This window comes from Rattus norvegicus, chromosome 5 (genome assembly GCF_036323735.1).
Source record: "Rattus norvegicus strain BN/NHsdMcwi chromosome 5, GRCr8, whole genome shotgun sequence".
NCBI classification, from domain to species: domain Eukaryota; kingdom Metazoa; phylum Chordata; class Mammalia; order Rodentia; family Muridae; genus Rattus; species Rattus norvegicus.
Window position 1 is genome coordinate 82,407,156 of NC_086023.1, and position 17,034 is coordinate 82,424,189.

At 40.8% G+C, this 17,034-nt stretch overlaps 1 protein-coding gene and 1 long non-coding RNA gene across 12 annotated transcripts in view; one reads left to right on the forward strand and one right to left on the reverse strand.

Moving 5' to 3' along the window:
* Positions 1 to 17,034, reverse strand: part of Tnc (tenascin C) — an 84,858-nt gene that overhangs the window by 15,816 nt on the left and 52,008 nt on the right. For 3 of the 11 annotated variants that reach the window (XM_008763754.4, XM_008763755.4, XM_039109145.1), the window contains 5 exons: positions 16,303 to 16,575; positions 12,183 to 12,458; positions 7,962 to 8,234; positions 6,166 to 6,438; positions 938 to 1,060 (listed from right to left, as the gene is read on the reverse strand). In XM_008763754.4, the coding sequence (XP_008761976.1) occupies positions 938 to 1,060; positions 6,166 to 6,438; positions 7,962 to 8,234; positions 12,183 to 12,458; positions 16,303 to 16,575 (1,218 nt within the window). The remainder of the gene's footprint in view (positions 1 to 937; positions 1,061 to 6,165; positions 6,439 to 7,961; positions 8,235 to 12,182; positions 12,459 to 16,302; positions 16,576 to 17,034) is intronic. The other 8 variants (XM_063287067.1, XM_039109147.1, NM_053861.2 and 5 more) reach the window with 6 other exon arrangements.
* On the forward strand, positions 6,115 to 6,759 carry LOC134478997 (uncharacterized). The gene is made up of 2 exons (XR_010051835.1): positions 6,115 to 6,269; positions 6,367 to 6,759. It is a non-coding gene; the product is annotated as an uncharacterized LOC134478997 (long non-coding RNA).

Genomic DNA, 17,034 nt, shown 5'->3' on the forward strand with positions numbered 1-17,034 from the left:
TAATGCTTTTTCCATTGGTGCAGATGCCAAAAACCCAGTCAGGAAAGGAAAAAATCATGAAGTCACAGCATACTAAAAATGGCAAGTTTCCTTTCGGGAAGGAGTTGGCATGTTGCACAAATTTTATTTTCTTTATTCTTTTCTCTCCATGAACTATATGGGAAGCTCACAATACAGCATAGATCCAAGCTACTAAACTCATTGGGTTCACTTAAGCTGCTACAGACAGACCCATTACTTGGAGAGATTTTAGTCATGATAAAAAAAAAGATGGTTCCAGTTAAATTTGTGCTCTTAGATTTACTGGGAAGTCTGGAGTTTATATTTCTTAGAATTTTAGAACTGATGAAGAGTTTGCGATATAGCTGGCCAAATGCCCAGTGGAGATGCTAGTGTCGCTGTTACCAACCACTCTGTCTTTCCAAACTTCCAACAAGAGGCAGCCACTACCCGCTAGGTTGTATTCAGACTATGCTTCCCTGAGGTCGTCATTACAGACTGTGTGTTCCAAGTTAGTTCTAGCATTGCTAAGACTCAGTTTTCTGTCCTGTGGGAGACAAGCTATAGCTCCTAAGGGCAAAACCTTACCCATATCTCACACTAGCTCTCCAGATGACTGTAATCAAAGGGAAAAAGGATTGTTTATATAAATTCCCTTGTTCCTGTGTTCAAAAATACTAGGGAACCATTTCCTCGAAAGCTTTTTACAATTTGAAGGCCACAAAGAGTGTTAATAAGGTAACTTTTCCCAAGATTTTTTTTTTCCAAAATGTCTTTACAAAGGGCATCTTTCTAGATGATCTCAGAAGGAGGGAAGTGGTTTTTCATTAGCCATGATGCTTGGAGGGGGCGTGATAAGAACGAGCAGGGTCTCATTTTCGATTTAACCCTAATTTTGCACGTTCTTCCCACCCTCTTTCATCTCCAGGTCCCCTACCTCCTGTTACAGGCACATAAGTAATCCGGAAACTCTCCACTTGAGCAGTCGGTGCTCTCCAGCTGACTGTGGCTGCATTTTCAGTGATGTCTGAGAACATGATTTCCTTCGGAGAACCCATGGCTGTCAAGGAGAAAACAAAACAGAAACCCTGAAGCATTACCTATATTGTCCATCAGTAGCTTTTGCCTGGATTCCTTGCCCAGAAGACTTTAGTATCTAGAGTTGATGACTGAACCAAGCCTCGGGATAGAGAATGTGTGATACATAGTTACCCTGTGTCATGAAAGAAAACTCACAGCAGGTACAGTGACCATGCAGACCAGGTGACTGTGGGCTTTGTGGGCATTTGGCTTTACTGGAGATGGGTGTAGTATGGTGGCCTGATTCCACAGAGGACAGTAACTTTACAGATCCAATAGTTTTCTTTGATTTCATTCTTACCATTTTTCATATATATATATATATATATATATATATATATTAATGGTAAGGTGAAAAAGGTCATGGTTCTTTCCAGATTTAAGGCTTATTCCTCATATGGACACCCATGAGCTGAAAATTCAGTTGTAGCCATTATACAAAGGACCAAAGTAAGACTGCCTTCTCTAACATTCTTCTGATGGGACCTTTCTGGAGCACTGCACTGGGCAACCTGGACTCTGGAAATTAAGCTCACTTGGAAATTAATTTTGACAGTCCACTCATGTATCTTCAAGGAGATCCAAAGCCAAGAAGCAAGGTCAGGTCATAACTAAACTTATACCAGTGGACATTGGGTCCACCAGTGAGAAGCCCGTGACCAGAGGACAGCTCTGTAGCCTTCATTTCTCCTGCCCAAATCTGGTTTCCTTTGGCTTTTCTCTGTGTATTTTTTGGCTTAGAATTCTGCCTGCTTCAGCTGACCATACTAACTCAGGAAACAATTTCCAGTCTCTAGGGAGCCTGCTTCCTCGTCACTTCCTTGCTTCAGCCCATGTTGGTCATTAAACCTGGAAGCATGTAGAGTTTTTCAGAGAGAATTTTTTCCCTACCCATTTTTTTTGTGACCTAGAAACTACCTGGCTACTCCTCCTTTTTTTATTATTCTTCCTGTCCATGGAAAATCTTTTCTTTTTTTTAAGCCACAGAGTCTGAGCAATTTAAAAGATCTTAATTGTTCAAATACCACTGAGGGGCTGGGCAGCCTGGGACAAGTCTTTTCCCTTCTATGAGCTTCAGTTGCCACATCCCTCCAATGGAGAAAGTGGTACCCACAGGAATGTTTGGAGGATTAGTGGAGATAATGGATGTAAAACCCTTGGTATAGACTCTGGCATGCTGGGAATTCACTAGATCCAATTGTCCTCTCTTTTCTTCCTTGTGTGACCTTTTCCTGCAGGGCTACCCTGAACCTTAAGGCACCTCCCAGGAAAGAACTAGATGAGTCTAGCTGAGAGTGGGACCCTATGATGTACATAAACTCTACCTTAGAGAATTTTCCTCTGCTTACTCAATTCACTGACTTGTTCCTACTGGAAACCCTCTGACTGACATCGGTTATGCTACATTTTACAATCTGTGTCTTATAAACAAAGCTTTCTTCTTCAGACCACAGTTTTCTCATCTGAACAATGGCAATAATATTTACACTGTCTTATATGCTGTAAGAATGAGTAGCAACATACACTACTTACTCAGGGGCATGTGTTTGCAAGAGGTAGTAGGAAAGTCACCAGGCATCATCTGTAGCAAAGTCACAATAGTGAAATTGTGGAATTCCAGGAGCAGTGGGCCTAATAATTTTATACTAAAAAGCTTCCTAGGTATATGCTACTTCAGTATGTAACTTTCTGCTATGGGGTCCTCAAGTCCTGAGCCCTATAAGAGATAGCTAAGCACAGAACACTAGAGTCATACCTATTCAAAAGTTGGAAGGGAGCTGGGGTATGGCATAACAGGTACAAGTCTAACTTCACAAACATAATGATCTGAGTTTAGACATCCAGTATCCGCATACAAGTGGGGTAGACACAATGACTTGTCTGTAACCCCAGTTCTCAGGAAGCAGAGGAAAGAGATCTCCTCTCCTCCTATGAGCTTCAGGTGTTTAGACCCAGTGAATTATCAAACTCTGGGTTTTAGTGAGAGCTCTTGCCTCAGTATATAAGGTGGAGGGTGCTAGAGCAAGACATGCCTCTGTAAGCCTGAACACACATGCACTTGAAGCTCTCAAACATCTACGGTTCCACAGGTGTGAACACATATGCATGCCATGCACACATACATATGCAAGAGTTAGAGAGACCTATGTAATAATGATTTCTTCACAATTAGACTCAATAAAGAAAGAACTTCCAGTAGTTAAATACATGGACTTGATAAAAACCCTTAAAATGATTTTGCTTGCTTTCCTATAAAAACTTGCCTTTCAATATCAATAATGAATGCCTTTTGTTATTGGCAATTATCCACCATTTAAAACTCAGTTCTCTTTCTACAAATTTGCATTGGTCATTTAATATGAATTAGGCTAACCACTAGCTTGTACTCCCTTCCTTGATGCTCTGGTTACTCAATGATGAGCAGCTTATAGCCAGACAGAAATATCTTACGAGGAGGAATCACAGCAGACCATTATCAGAAGGTAAGAGGGACAGGTCGCTGTTGAGGAGGGCTCATGGTGGTTTGAGGGAAGAGAGAGAACAGGGGAATGAACAGATAAAAGGCACACTTGAAGCTGGGGACTGAAGGTGAAGTTAGGCATGTCTTTGCTGTGCTTATATCATGTCTTCTGGCCTCTCCTGGTCCTAGAGCTTGAGTGTGCAGGCACACATGAACACATTGTTTACATATGGTGCACATACACATATGTGTTTTTCTCTTTGTCTGTGAATTTAAGACCCCAAGAAGGGATCTTCCTAACAAAGCAGACTCTGGTTTTTCTTTTGTTCTTATAAAAGCAAATCAACTCATGATTATTCTTTTTTGTTTTTTCTTTAGAACTACAGGGCTTATAGAAAAAAAAATTGGCAAAACAAAATCAGTGATTGGAACTTTGAGGAGCAGTTGCTTATAAACCAAGATCGTCCCTGCTTCTAATCTGGAGCCATTCTGTGGCAGCCATAGAGAGTTGGAGATCAACGTTAGGGTGGGATACTCTGGAGCACAGCTACACTTAACCACTCTATGTGAACTGGGGCTACTGTACGCAGAAAGAACAGTGCCTTCCTCCAGCTACATTAATGTACCAGCTCCTTGTCAACAAGCACTGGCTGTAGTTTCTGTGGGTAGATCCTGTCTCTTGTTACAATACGATATCTTGTGGTGCTGAGACAGTAGCTCAGTCTGCAGCATGCTTACTGCATAAGTGAGCATCTTGATGCACCAATAGACAAGACTGAGATCCTTTGTGTGTAGCAAATGCAAAGCAGCTATGCAAAATACTGGACATGATGTCACACTTGCAATCTAATCACTGGGGGAGACAGTGACAGGATCCTTGGAACTTGCTGGCCTGTCAATCTAGCTGGATTGGTAAGCCCTGGGTCTTAGTCAGGGGTACAGTGTAAAAGAGTAAGGTGGGTTGGGGAGTTGGCTCCATGGGAAGTGTGAGGTGCTGAGTAGAAGTCTCTTGCACCTGCATAAGAAGCCAGACACAGTGGCCATGAGTTTATAAGTCTGATACTATGTGCACATATATGCAGGGAAATCCCTGGAGCTTGCTGGCCAAAAGCCCAGCTCCAAGGTCAGTAAAGTGCTTTGTCTAAATAGAACAAGGTAGATAGTGATAAGGCAGGTCACCCTTCTTTCTTCCCTGGCCTCTGTGCACATGTAGGCATGAGCACCTGCATACTCAGATGTTTGCACACACACACACACACACACACACACACACACACACACACACACACACATATATATATACATATATATGACACACCCAATATATCTGTTTCTTTGTCTTTATTACATGTACACTCACACACACATGCGGGGGGGGGGGGAGAAAGAGAGAGAGAGAGAAAGTAGATGGCCTTTGAGAATGATACCTAAGGTTAACTTGACTTCTTGCTTCTACATGCAAGTGAACACACACAAACAGATACAGAAATGTACAGTCACACACACATACACACACACACACAGACACACACACTCACACCCAAACCATCTCCTACATATTCATACAATAAAACATTTATAACATAGCAAGTTGGAACTAATATTCCCTGTGTGTGTTAGACACAGCCAGTGTATACATCCACTGGTTACCTGTCATCTTGCTTATTAAAATAACTAGTCACATTGTCACAATAAGCTCATTATAGCAGCATGACCTTAGGCACAGCACTTCAGCTTTCTGGGCCTCAGATTCTTGATGCATCAGAAGACACATCCTTTGTGTGTAGCATGTCATTTCTCGGTGATAATCCTTTCCTTGGGATTTTCTGATTCCTTCCTCAGATTCCTTTGCAGGCGCTGTCTCTATGTAATGCCATCTTGACTATTCCCTCGGTTTCTAAAAGTACCACAGTCTCAAGTCTTTGTTTCTCCCTCTAAAGAGTCACATAAGTTTTATGACCATAGTAATGGTGTTCTAGCCATCTTTTCCTTTCTCCTTAGCATAGCCGATAGGAAAAAGGGTCTTATTCCCCCTGTAGAGGTCTCTTACATGCACTGTCTGCTCTTATTTGTGAGCCCCAGGAAGACTGTTGTGCTGGCCTTACCAGCTCCATCCTTCAGTTTGGCTAACCACTGTATTGATAGTTCATGTGGGACATTTTATAAGCCTGTTATAATCCTCACAGGCCTTGGTTCCACGTCTCCACCAACCCTCACTCATCCAGTGCAACTGGAACATCTGACCAAAGAACAAGGGATTGTATTCTTGGATACTATGAGATAGAAGGAAGTGTTTGAATGTCCAGTAGTTGTCAAGATGATGATATAGGAGAGACACTGTGATGCCCTTGCTATATCCTAGGTCCCGTGTTGTGGGTTTTACATGAATTAACTCACTGAATCTTCTCCACCTTGCTAAGTAAGTGGACTCATACACTTTTTTTTTGGCACAGAGATTTGTCCACACAGTCTGGGAGAACCGTTCTATGGTTAAAGGAACCAGGATCTGTCTGGTTCACTCCAGAGCTCTTGTGATTATGCAGCCCTACAGGAAGAAGAGTCCATTTTCCTCTCCTTTGTTTATAGGTCCCACTGTTGCTATGGCACCTGTTTGTTTACAGTACCTGTTGTTGCTATGGCACTGACTGGCTGGGATCGCCTTCCACGGCTTATTCCATAGAGTTCAATTTCGTACTCAGTGGCCTCTCTGAGACCTGTTATGTCCCTGGTACGGTCGGGGGAAGGGAGGGTTATTTCTTGTGGTTCAGATTGCTTTTTGGTATCTCTGATCCTGATAACAAAACTGTCGAATATCCCTTCATCAGCAGTCCAGGACAGACGGAAACCGTCTGGAGTAGCATCTGAAACTAGAAGGTTGTCAACTTCCGGTTCAGCTTCTAGAGGGAGAGAAGATGGAGGAAGAAGGAGGAGACAGAGCATTACTTAGCCATTCACGAACTCTTCCTTCTGGTGGAGTATCAGAATGCAGTGCTGCCTCGGTTTTCAGAGACAGAGTGTCCTGAGATACCCGGGAAGAAAAACCATTCTACATTAAAAAGTCTAGTAGGGGGAGGGGAGGGAAAACATGGAGTTGACACATTCAATACAAGCCAAGCATATGCTTGCATCTGTGAGTTTTGTCTAAAAGTAACTGTATCGGTCCACATCTGGACTCAGCATTGGCCCCTCCCATACATTATTAAACAAGTTCAAAGCCATAACTTGTTTACATTTGCTTTTTGTCTTCCAGTGGCTGAGTGCCCATCCGCTGTGAGCTCTGTTTCTTTTCCTTTTGAAAAGACAAATAAACCAACTTTAATGATCTGTGGAGCTGTCCATGATGATTCTGATGATTATATTTCCCCCAAGCCTAAGCAAAATGACTTAAAATGTTATGGTCTTTTGGCTTTGTTCTTGGAAGCTGCTCTCCGGAAGAAGACTCCTATTATTTTCCGTTGAATTTTCTTTCCTTGCTAGTTTACCATTTAGATGGTAGGATGAGGCTTTAGAAGCCCCTGAGATATAATTATATATGCTTTGTACCCAGAGTTTCATTCTGGTAACTAGACAAAACTCAGTCAAAATAAATCTGAAGCTGAGTTTCCCAAAGTGTGCTCAAAGCAAACTATTCCTGTTTTCTCCTTATCCTTTACAAGGCATTCCTTTGTCAAACAAGTTTGGGAAATACCGCCCTCTGTGAGATGGACAGTAAGAGATTCTGAAAAGCCTGGGTGGTTGAAGATCCTATTTCCAAACTTAACTGAACACGAAATGTTATCAAATGAGATCTTTAAATAGTCATTAGTGCTTGTTTTCTCTAGAAATACTTTGGGAAACACAGTTTTTCAACTGTTAAAATTATTAATATATCTCTGTAGGAAATATTAGTCTTGAGAACATTATGGATTTAGTCTGTGTTGAAGAATCTCTCTGATATTAGTTTTTTTTTAAGGTGAGTATAATACATTTCATTTAGTTCCCAATGATAAGACCACTGGGTAAGTTGGTTAAGATCACAGGTTGAGACTTTGAAATAGAAAAGATTTTAAAATACTTTTTCAAAATATACTCACTGGTATATTTCTTTTGAGAAGGCTGAAATGTAGCTGAGAACCAGCCAGGATGAACACAAATGAAAGTAATTGTAGTAAGCATGTGAGAGCTACAGGCAAGACATGGACACTAAAGGATTTGGAACACTGAAGAGAAACATTTCGACCTTCTCCTTTCTAAGATGGGGGATGTCAGTACTCAATAGAATGAAAAAAAAAGGGAAAACATGTGGAGGACACGAGAGAACAAGGGACATCTGTGCATTAAGTGGAAAACACAGACAATGTTAAAATCACAAGGATCTGTAGACAGACTACACAGAAAGGGACCAGGAAGAGGAGTCGATGGCTCTCTTGAATTGAAATACCTGTAATGGTCTCAGCCCTCAAGGGCTTTGTTTGGTGCCCTTGGGTGAAGCCGGAGACCAGGACCTCATAGCCAATGCCAGTTATGAGGCCTCTAAGCTCCAGCTTCCTCTGGGTTCCTGAAAGTGTGAATTCCTGGGGGTCCAGCAGCTTCCCAGAATCCACCACCGTTACTAGAAAGCTGTCAAAGGCATTCTCCGATGCCGTCCAGGAAACTGTGAACCCGTAGGGATTAGTGTCGGAAATGGTTAAATTTTCCAGAAGGGGCAAGGCCTCTGAAAGAAGGGAGGAGTGAAAATGACTCAGGTTAGCAGCACTGATTTGGCTAGGGCAGAGTGCAGCCCCAAGAACAGATAGATTCCTAGTCAACCATCCCGTGAGTTAAATGCTAAAGACTCCAAGAACACAGATAGATTCCCAGTCAATTGTCTCACGAGTTAAATATTTAAGATTACTTTTAGATTCTAGTCAAGCATCCCTGGAGTTAAATGCTCAGAAAAGGAACATTTAGTGATAATGTCTTGGGTGCCTTATACTGTAGCTTTCTTAACAAGACTGTACAGTAACCATCATTCCCAATCATAGGTCAAAAGAAAAGTTTCTACAATGGTTGGCTGATTTGGCCCAAGTCTTAACCTAGCGAGGTGTGATAGAGCAAGGCCTTCAGTCTAACTTGGGCCATCCATACCTCACTATACAAATAGGACACCCTGTGTCACTTTGGGACCTTTATCTACTTCCTGCTGTTTTTTGTTTTGAAGCAAATCAGATTTTCTTAAAAAAATTGGTTGTTGCAAGCATATTTTTTTTGTATTATTTCACATCTCAATCTGGTTCATACTTTGAATACAATCATTTGGGCTAAGTAGTGAGTGAGAGTGTTTCATAAACTGAGATCACAGGAGCAATAAGGTTTGTTGTGTTGTTATTCATCCAAATTAACAATTTATATTCACAAACCAGGAAGGGATTCTAAGGTTTGGCAATTCTTATGTTGTTTGTTTTTTCTGGGTTAAGTTAGAAAGCAAGAACATATTTTGTCATCTTGGTTTCATTCTTTGTCTATCTATTCACCAAACATCTGTGTCCTAGACACACTCATTCCCTATTTGCTGAGGGGTCTTTTCGCACATCTAAGCTTTCTAAAGAGTGACCTCATCGTAGCCAAGTTTCTGAAAACAAGTCTCAGTTGAGGAGGCTACGGATCGTTGATCCAGTCTAACACAACAATGCTGTAAGATAGGTGTTGCTATTTGTCTGCTGGCCTCCAGGACATCAATGGGAAAAGAAAGTCTCAACTTTTCCAAGGCTATCTTGCTCCAAGCTCAGTCTTCTTTGCATATCCAAAGCCAATGCTTAAATTAGTAAATGCTATCAAGTGCTCTGACATATCAGTGGGGACACAGCTCTAATAAAAAAGATGAGAGAAGGCCAGTGCACCCTCATCCAGCACTTAGCAATGCTGAATGTACTTAATTAATATCAAAGGGGAGAGGGGTGGAAATTCCATGCTCAAGTCTGCTTTAGCAACATGTGATTTAGAATCTCTCTCTCTCTCTCTCTCTCTCTCTCTCTCTCTCTCTCTCTTCCCCCCCCCTCTCTCTCTCTGTCTCTCTCTGTCTCTGTCTCTCTGTGTCTGTCTCTGTCTCCATCTCTCTCTCTCTCTCTCTCTCTCTCTCTCTCTCTCTCTCTCTCTCTCTCCTCTCTCTTGTTGTTGCAGCTTACAGATGTTTCAGAGTGATAAATGGCCTTACACTAATGCCTATGGTCAAGTCCCCTTAGGATACTAAGACAATGTTTAAAAAGAAGTAATTGACATCTGAATGAATAAGTGAATGAGTGCCTTCTTCATCCACAAGCAGAGATTTAAACTTGGCTGTGGTTTGGACTTCCTGTGTTGATTTTGAAACAGTTGATGTTTATTTTGAGAGATTTTTTTTTCTCATAAGATTTCCCAAGAGCCGTAACTCTCTCAAAGCAAATATGAAATTGTTTTTACCAAGCAAACATTCTTGGTTTGTAAAACAAGGATCTCAAATGTTGGTTTTGTTTAGATAAGTGGTGCCCTTTGATAGCTGGCCTCTGTAACTCCATGCTATTAAAGCAGCGAATTCCAGTGAAAACAGGTACTTTTGGGCTAATTAGTCAATCAAGGGCTTGGTCTCCCCTACAGTCTTTCCTTTTCATTTTTTGTTTCTTTTTTGGTGTGCCTCTTTCAAAATGTAGAGTCTTTTCACTTTATGGATTAGCAGAAACAATGCTGTAACTGGATCTATGTTTCCTTCCTGAGGGCTGATCTTTGAGCCTCCCTGGCTTCTCTCTGTTCTGTGGGAGGTCCTTCAGAAGGTGACATGTAAGGGCCTGATGGGGTCTGATTGCTTAGAGTAAGAAGAGGCTTCTCACTCTATTCTTTCTGCTGAACTTAAAAAAAAAGTAAACCAGCTTAAATTCACATTTGATAATTGAAAAGAAAAAAGTATTTTAAATCTTACACTACAATATACCCAACTTTCTACTAAGAGGAAGTTATAAGGCATGTTTCTATTGTTTCCTCTGGGCTTGTTGGTTCTTTTAGCTATTTATATACAGGAATGAGAAATCTAAGGCCTTACTCATGCTGTAAAGTGAATTTAACTTTGATCTACAGCCCCGCCTTATTTACTTTTAACAAGGCCATTCTCCTCATACTGTTGGGAAGTGACAGGGGTATATAACATTGGTAGAGGATCCAGTAAAGGCTAGGCAGTTACTTTTCACTGTGTCTGCTATGGTCCTAGTATAGATGGCCAGCAGCACCAGTGGGTACCTTCTTTCCTAGCATAAGGAACTTAGGGTACAAACAAATTTGCAATTTGCCAGAGCTATATGTAGGTAAGATGATATGGGAGAGGTTTAGAAATCAGCTACCACAATTAGTTAGCTGTATTTATTAACATAGCTCATTTATAGTAATTTAGACTTCAAAGGGTGGGGTGGATAGCTTAGTTTAAGAGTCAGACGACTACGTCTATCTCCTGAGAGTTTAGTAGAAGAGAATTTCTAAGCATTTTAAAGAGAGGTTTGTCAAGCTAGAGATTTATTTTTCTAAAACCATTGACAGCCTTTATCATCAAGATCAGGACAGAGTAGGAAGCATCTCCTTATACGGTCCGTAGAAACATCACAGTTCAAATTTAGTAAGTGTGTAAAGTTTAGCATTCATCTATCGTCCTAGGTTGAACTTGTCACTTGTCTGTGTTCAACTGTTTTAAGAATAAGTGTTTGGGGGGAGGTTGGCTTGGGGTTGGTTTTTTAAATGGCAAGTTATCAGATCTGGGGAACCTCTAGGACATTAGTTACTTTACATCCTACATACCACAATTTATGGACATAATCCCTGCTCTAGATCTTTGCTAATTTAGATTTCACTCTTTCTCCAGACTCTCTGAGTCATGGATAAATTATCCTACAAAATGGGCAAAAAGATACCCAAAGCTCTATACAAGCGTGAAGAGCTTCCAAAAGGGGCTGTAACTCTTCTCAGGGGTGGCATTGCTTTTAGTGGTTAGAAATTTACATTTGCCATCTCTGCTATTGTGAATAACGTTGCATAGCAATCCGTTACCTTCAGTGGCTACGTCAGTAAGAACATCTGCTAAGTACACATAGGAGACTACTATATAGCCATAAAAGAAGGGAATTGTGTCATTCTTGACTTCCTAGGTAAGCCTGGAGAACATTCAGTGAAATAAGCCAAGCATAGGAAGAGAAATCACGTTATAATCCCCCTTTTATGGAGAATCTTGACAAATTGAACTGATAGAAGTAGCAAGGAAAATACCAGTTACCAGAGGTGGGGCTGGCCACTTGCCATTGTTCAAAGGGCACAAAGTTCAACTGGCCAGTAGGAATAAGCTTCAGTGAGCTAGTGCACAGAACAGTTGCTACAATTAATAATAATGACAGATGTTCCAAATTGCTGAAAGATTAGATTTTAAATATTATCACAAAAGGTAGATGACGTGATTGATATATTAATTGATTTGATTTGGTCATTCTTCTATAAATACGTATGCTAAAATATCACTTCGTACCATATATACTCTAATATATTCATTTCCTGGAGGTTAAAAATAACGACCTTTACATTTGGAGTCAAGACAATGTTTGGGATTGGATTTTTCTTTAGAATGCCTAACTCCTTTTCTCAGAATCCTAAACTGACAAAGAGAACCTTTGAGTACCTGTAATGACAAAGGCAGTGAGGGGTCTGGTGGGGTCACCAGCCCAGGTGGTGCCTGTCACACTGACATCATAGGCAGTGTTCTCTACCAAGCCTGTGATGTGAGCTTGCTGTGCATCTCCCGGGACTGTGATTTGCCGAGACTCGTGCAGTGAATGAGCGTCCCTCACATTGATAACAATCTTTGCAAAAAGCCCAGCTTGTGTGGTCCATGACACATGGAAGCTGTCAGGAGTAATATTGCTAAAGATTAGCATGCCCAACTGTGGTTCTGGCTCTGAAGGAAAGGAACATGGGAAGAAACAGAGAGAGAGATGTTATTGGAGGAAACAGATTTTTGTCAGCATTTTCCATAGAATTTGAATGTCTGCATTTAACCAAATACTTGCAGAAAAAAAAGGAATGTCAGGCAATACTTATGCCTGCATTTACTATATGACAAAGAAGTTACTGATTTTTCTGCAATCATTTGTTTATGTTCCTTTAAAGTGTAAAAGCCTTTTAGAGCCATTTGCAAAGGAGAGTTAACCAGTCATCAGAAGTACAGATTGGACTCATATAAAAAGATATTGCGGCTACATTTTCCAGAATCTCTGAGGTCAAGCTATCCAGGGAAAGACATCTTCATGTAGAGACATCCATCATAAACAGCAACCATTTCCTTTTACCAATAAGATTCACAGAGCATACTTCCCTTCAATGGCCTTGAAATCTTGTTCTGTAAATAAATATGTGCAGTCTTGTTCACCACAGCTTTGCTAAGATTTGGAGCCATATCTCAGGAATGTCTCTAAATGCCTCAGTGAGAGGCTATCCCACTGAGCATTCTTTAGAAAGTGCTTCTAGGGGGTTTTCCTAGTGTTCTTTTGACCTATATGGATGCACAACTAAAGGCTAGTATTCATATCTATGTGGGATTTCTTCAAGGATGTTGGAAACTTAAATGCATGCATAATAGGAAAATCCATACCTCACCCCAAATGCTATACAAATGAAGATGGATTACATTAATAAACGTTTAGTAGATGCGAAAGCTGGAGGAAAACTTGAAGTTAAACACCAAATTCTTTGATTAGGGAGTTTGCTTAATGGAGCCTTTATAAAGAGAAAATTCTGCTGAGGTAGAACTTATCTTGTTTCTTAAATAGTCAGTAGTATGAAAAATTCATTTAACATAATAGGCCTTCATAGCTAGTGTTAACTGAGACATATGTGGGGCCAGATTCCTAATCATTTATTAAGTAATATGAATGTGAAGTAAGTTAAACCAGGTTGATTTTAAAGGGAACCAGTAGCCCTAGAAGACTGAGCTATTGATAGGATTTAGGGTTGGAAAGAGGCAAACTCTTTTTCTAACCTGGGAGTTGTTTTGTTTCAGTTCCAATATTTAGAGATAAGAATAGGCTCCTCTGAGTAAGATTTAACTGTAAGACTCCATGGCAGAGAGGCTCTAAAGTCTCTAAGGATCCAACCCAATCTGGCTCAGAAGCAGCTTACAGTCAGAGCAATGACATGCTTTTTCTTTCCTGTCATTCTGAGGTGCTGATAAGGCTGTCGTTTTTGCTCCCACTTTGGCAGTGTTTTTACAACCGCACAGAGGATAAAGTCCTCCAGATGGAACTCAGCTCTTCACTGTCCTCTGCTGTAGAAGGCATCTCTTGAATTAAAGATGCAGTCTATAATTATTCTCATGCTACAGTAAGAAGACTGGCAGTGCCAACACATTCATCATGCAAATGGAGGGAGGGAGGAAGGGAGGCCCTGATTTCTGAGGTTAGCATTACCTTCAGCCAACTCTCAAAGGATACAACCACAGTGCATTGTGAGATATAAGACAAATCCCAGAAAGAGAATGCTAGTTAGGGTTTGATCAGTGTTCCATGCAGGTAAGGGACATTTTTCTCCCACCACTTCTCTCATGAACATTTCTTTGACATGCTGTCTGCTTCCAAGAAAGATAGACATGTTTAAAGATTTAATGCTCTGAGTGTTCACCACATGCATTGCAATTTTGACAAGATGATGGATGGGAAGAAAGTTCTGGTGCTTTGAAACAGACAACAGCGGGTGACAGTGCATGCTCGACAGAGTAGATGTCAAAAGAGAGCAGCCTGTCAGGAATCTAGACAAACGAAAATCTCAGAAACAAGATGGACCCTACTGGGTCTTCTCATGAGATTTTGATTGCAATATAAGGTCCCTTCTTAGCATTCTAAGGGCAGCAATTAATGTATAAAATCCAGGCAAATGAAAAGAGACTACAGATCATTTCGACCTAAAACAGCATGCAGACATTCCTTTGAATGGGACACAGGCAGGCTTTGATTAGAAGTACCACAGGCAGATGAGAATGGGTGCTATGAGGAAAGATTGTTGAAGAGTGGAGGAAAAGATGGTTTAGGAATTCAAACAAAAGCAAGTCATATTAACTCAAGACAGAGCAACTCCAGACTGAAATGAGTATATGGGAAGAACATTTAGACTATGAAGGTCTTTTATTTGGGATGATGTGTATTTTCAAGCTTTAGAGTTTTGATTCGATGGCTACATTAAATTGAGAAGGATTTGGTAGAAGCAAGAGGATGAAAAATGGGCAGTAGCTGATTTTTAAAAATGTTGTTCAAAGGGGCCTCAATGGAGACTAAAGAACCCCAAAGTATTTGTGGCTGCATGGACCATCAGGATCTGGGCATGCTGTCTGCCCATCAGCCTGGGCAGGTAAGTGCTGTGACTAGAAGCCTTTTTTGAGGCTGGAGATGGCAGAGTTTCAGGATGACTGAGGATAGCGTGTACCACTGTTGTTTGGTGATGATCAAAACAACTAACTTCTATAAGAAAGCTATTAAGGGCAAGTTCCCAAGTTTGCATTTGTAGCAGAGATGTGGCTAAGAAGAGGGTTGTCTATTAAGTAATAAGATTACATAAGAAAGTATCTTCATCAAATTCACCATTATAACTCAAAATTAAAACACAGAAGACTAAGTCCATAAGGTTTTAGACTCTGCCTTTCAGGCAGGAAATTATTCTTTGTTGAAAACCAATTCAAACCAATTACATATGGTCAATTTACTTTTGTCCTCTCTGTGCTATTATACTTTAACACAAATGGACTAGGAACCAAATATTCCTGGCTCTCTTTTTCTAGAAACTATCCTGATAACAATCTAAAACAGCATATAAATGGGGTCTCCATCAACCATTGGTAGAAGCAGAAGGTAATTTTGATGCTATAATACCAAACCTTTTCTTGGCTTCCCCAGAACATGGACCTTCTAATGTGAACTTTAAGGAAAAACTACATTCCTTACAGATTTTTCTAGTCTGAAGCATGCTAATTTATCTGAAAAGAGAAGGCATTGCCTCAGATGTGCTAAGAGTGTTGCTTGAGTGGACAAAGCACTCCTCCCTAGTTGAGTCCTTCTCAAGTCACAACAGAAGTCATCTGGCATAGAACACATGTCACAGGATCACATATGCAGAGCAAGAACAGCTTGCTACCTTTGGAGTCACATGTTTCTTATCTGAGAAGGACTATTATTTCATTTTTTGCTATGTCCATCTCAGCATTCTAGGCAGGGCCCATCTTTTCTTCTACAGCTGGTGTTAAGGTTGAAGTAATGTGGATGGTGTGAGTACCTTTGCTTATCTGATGCGTTATCTAGCTTTGCTCTTTCTTTTCATTTTTTTAGCTGGAGGCAAAAAAACAAAGCAAAACATGTCTTTTCTTAAATTGCTAGGCTATTTGGGTATGAGGATGTTAGGATAATCAAAAACATAAATTTTGATTGGAAGAGACATCTTTGCAAGCCCAGGGCAATTATCATGATGATTTTGAAGTTACCAAAGGAGGGAGTTTCTTTCTTCAAATTATTTATGACAATCTGGATAAAATTTCATGTGACACTTAGAATGGTCTGCTTATGATAATCAGAAATATGGCTTCATGCAAGTATACCATGTAGGTGGCTGTCGGAAGAAAATTTTGTTAGATGATACTGCAACCCAGCAACCTAGGAAAGATGATATTCAATGGCTTATACCCTGAAATCAAGCTGCTTCATCCTGCTGAGAGAGACTGTGGAGAGAGAGAGTGTGTCAGAAACTAGAGAATGCTCATGTACCTGTGGTGGCTGTGGTACTGATGGTTTTGGTACGGATGCTGGGAGCAATTCCAGAGAGGTAGACAATGAAATCAGTACTAGGTGGAAGGCCCGAGATGTGGGCAGTTCGTTCAGCACCAGATATATTATGTTCTGCTGTCTGCAGCAACCTATTAGAATCAATAATTTCGATAGTAAACATGTCGAAGATCCCGTCGGTAGCTGTCCAGGAGAGATTGAAGCTCTCAGGAGTTACATCAGAAATATTTAAGTTTCCAATTTCAGGTTCTTTGGCTGAAAGATGAGAGGAAAGGAGAGAAAAAAGAAACAAATCAAATTATTTAGTTATTTTGCTGTGTTTCAAGGATGAGGTGGTTAGGAGCCATGCCTGAGGAGGAAGGTCTGATAGTTCAGGGTTACAGTGAGACAAAGTAATGCTGTCACTACCAGTCGATGCCAAGGAAAGAGAAAATGGTTTTGTTAAGACAGAAATGAACAAAGGAAGGTATGGCTGTTAGATTTTTTCTGCATTGCATTTGCCACTCATGATCAAGCCTGGCAAGATACCTCAGGACGGCAGATGGGCTGCCTGGCCTCAGTGGAATTGGCTTTATCTTAGCTGGACCTGCCTCCAAGAGCCATGCCTCAGGGTCATTGGCAATCAGTCAAGAGATATGAGGGTTGACAGCTTTTAGGCTCTTGAGCTGCATTCAGGGACCAAGATTATGTGGATTCCTACATCAGCTTTGAGAG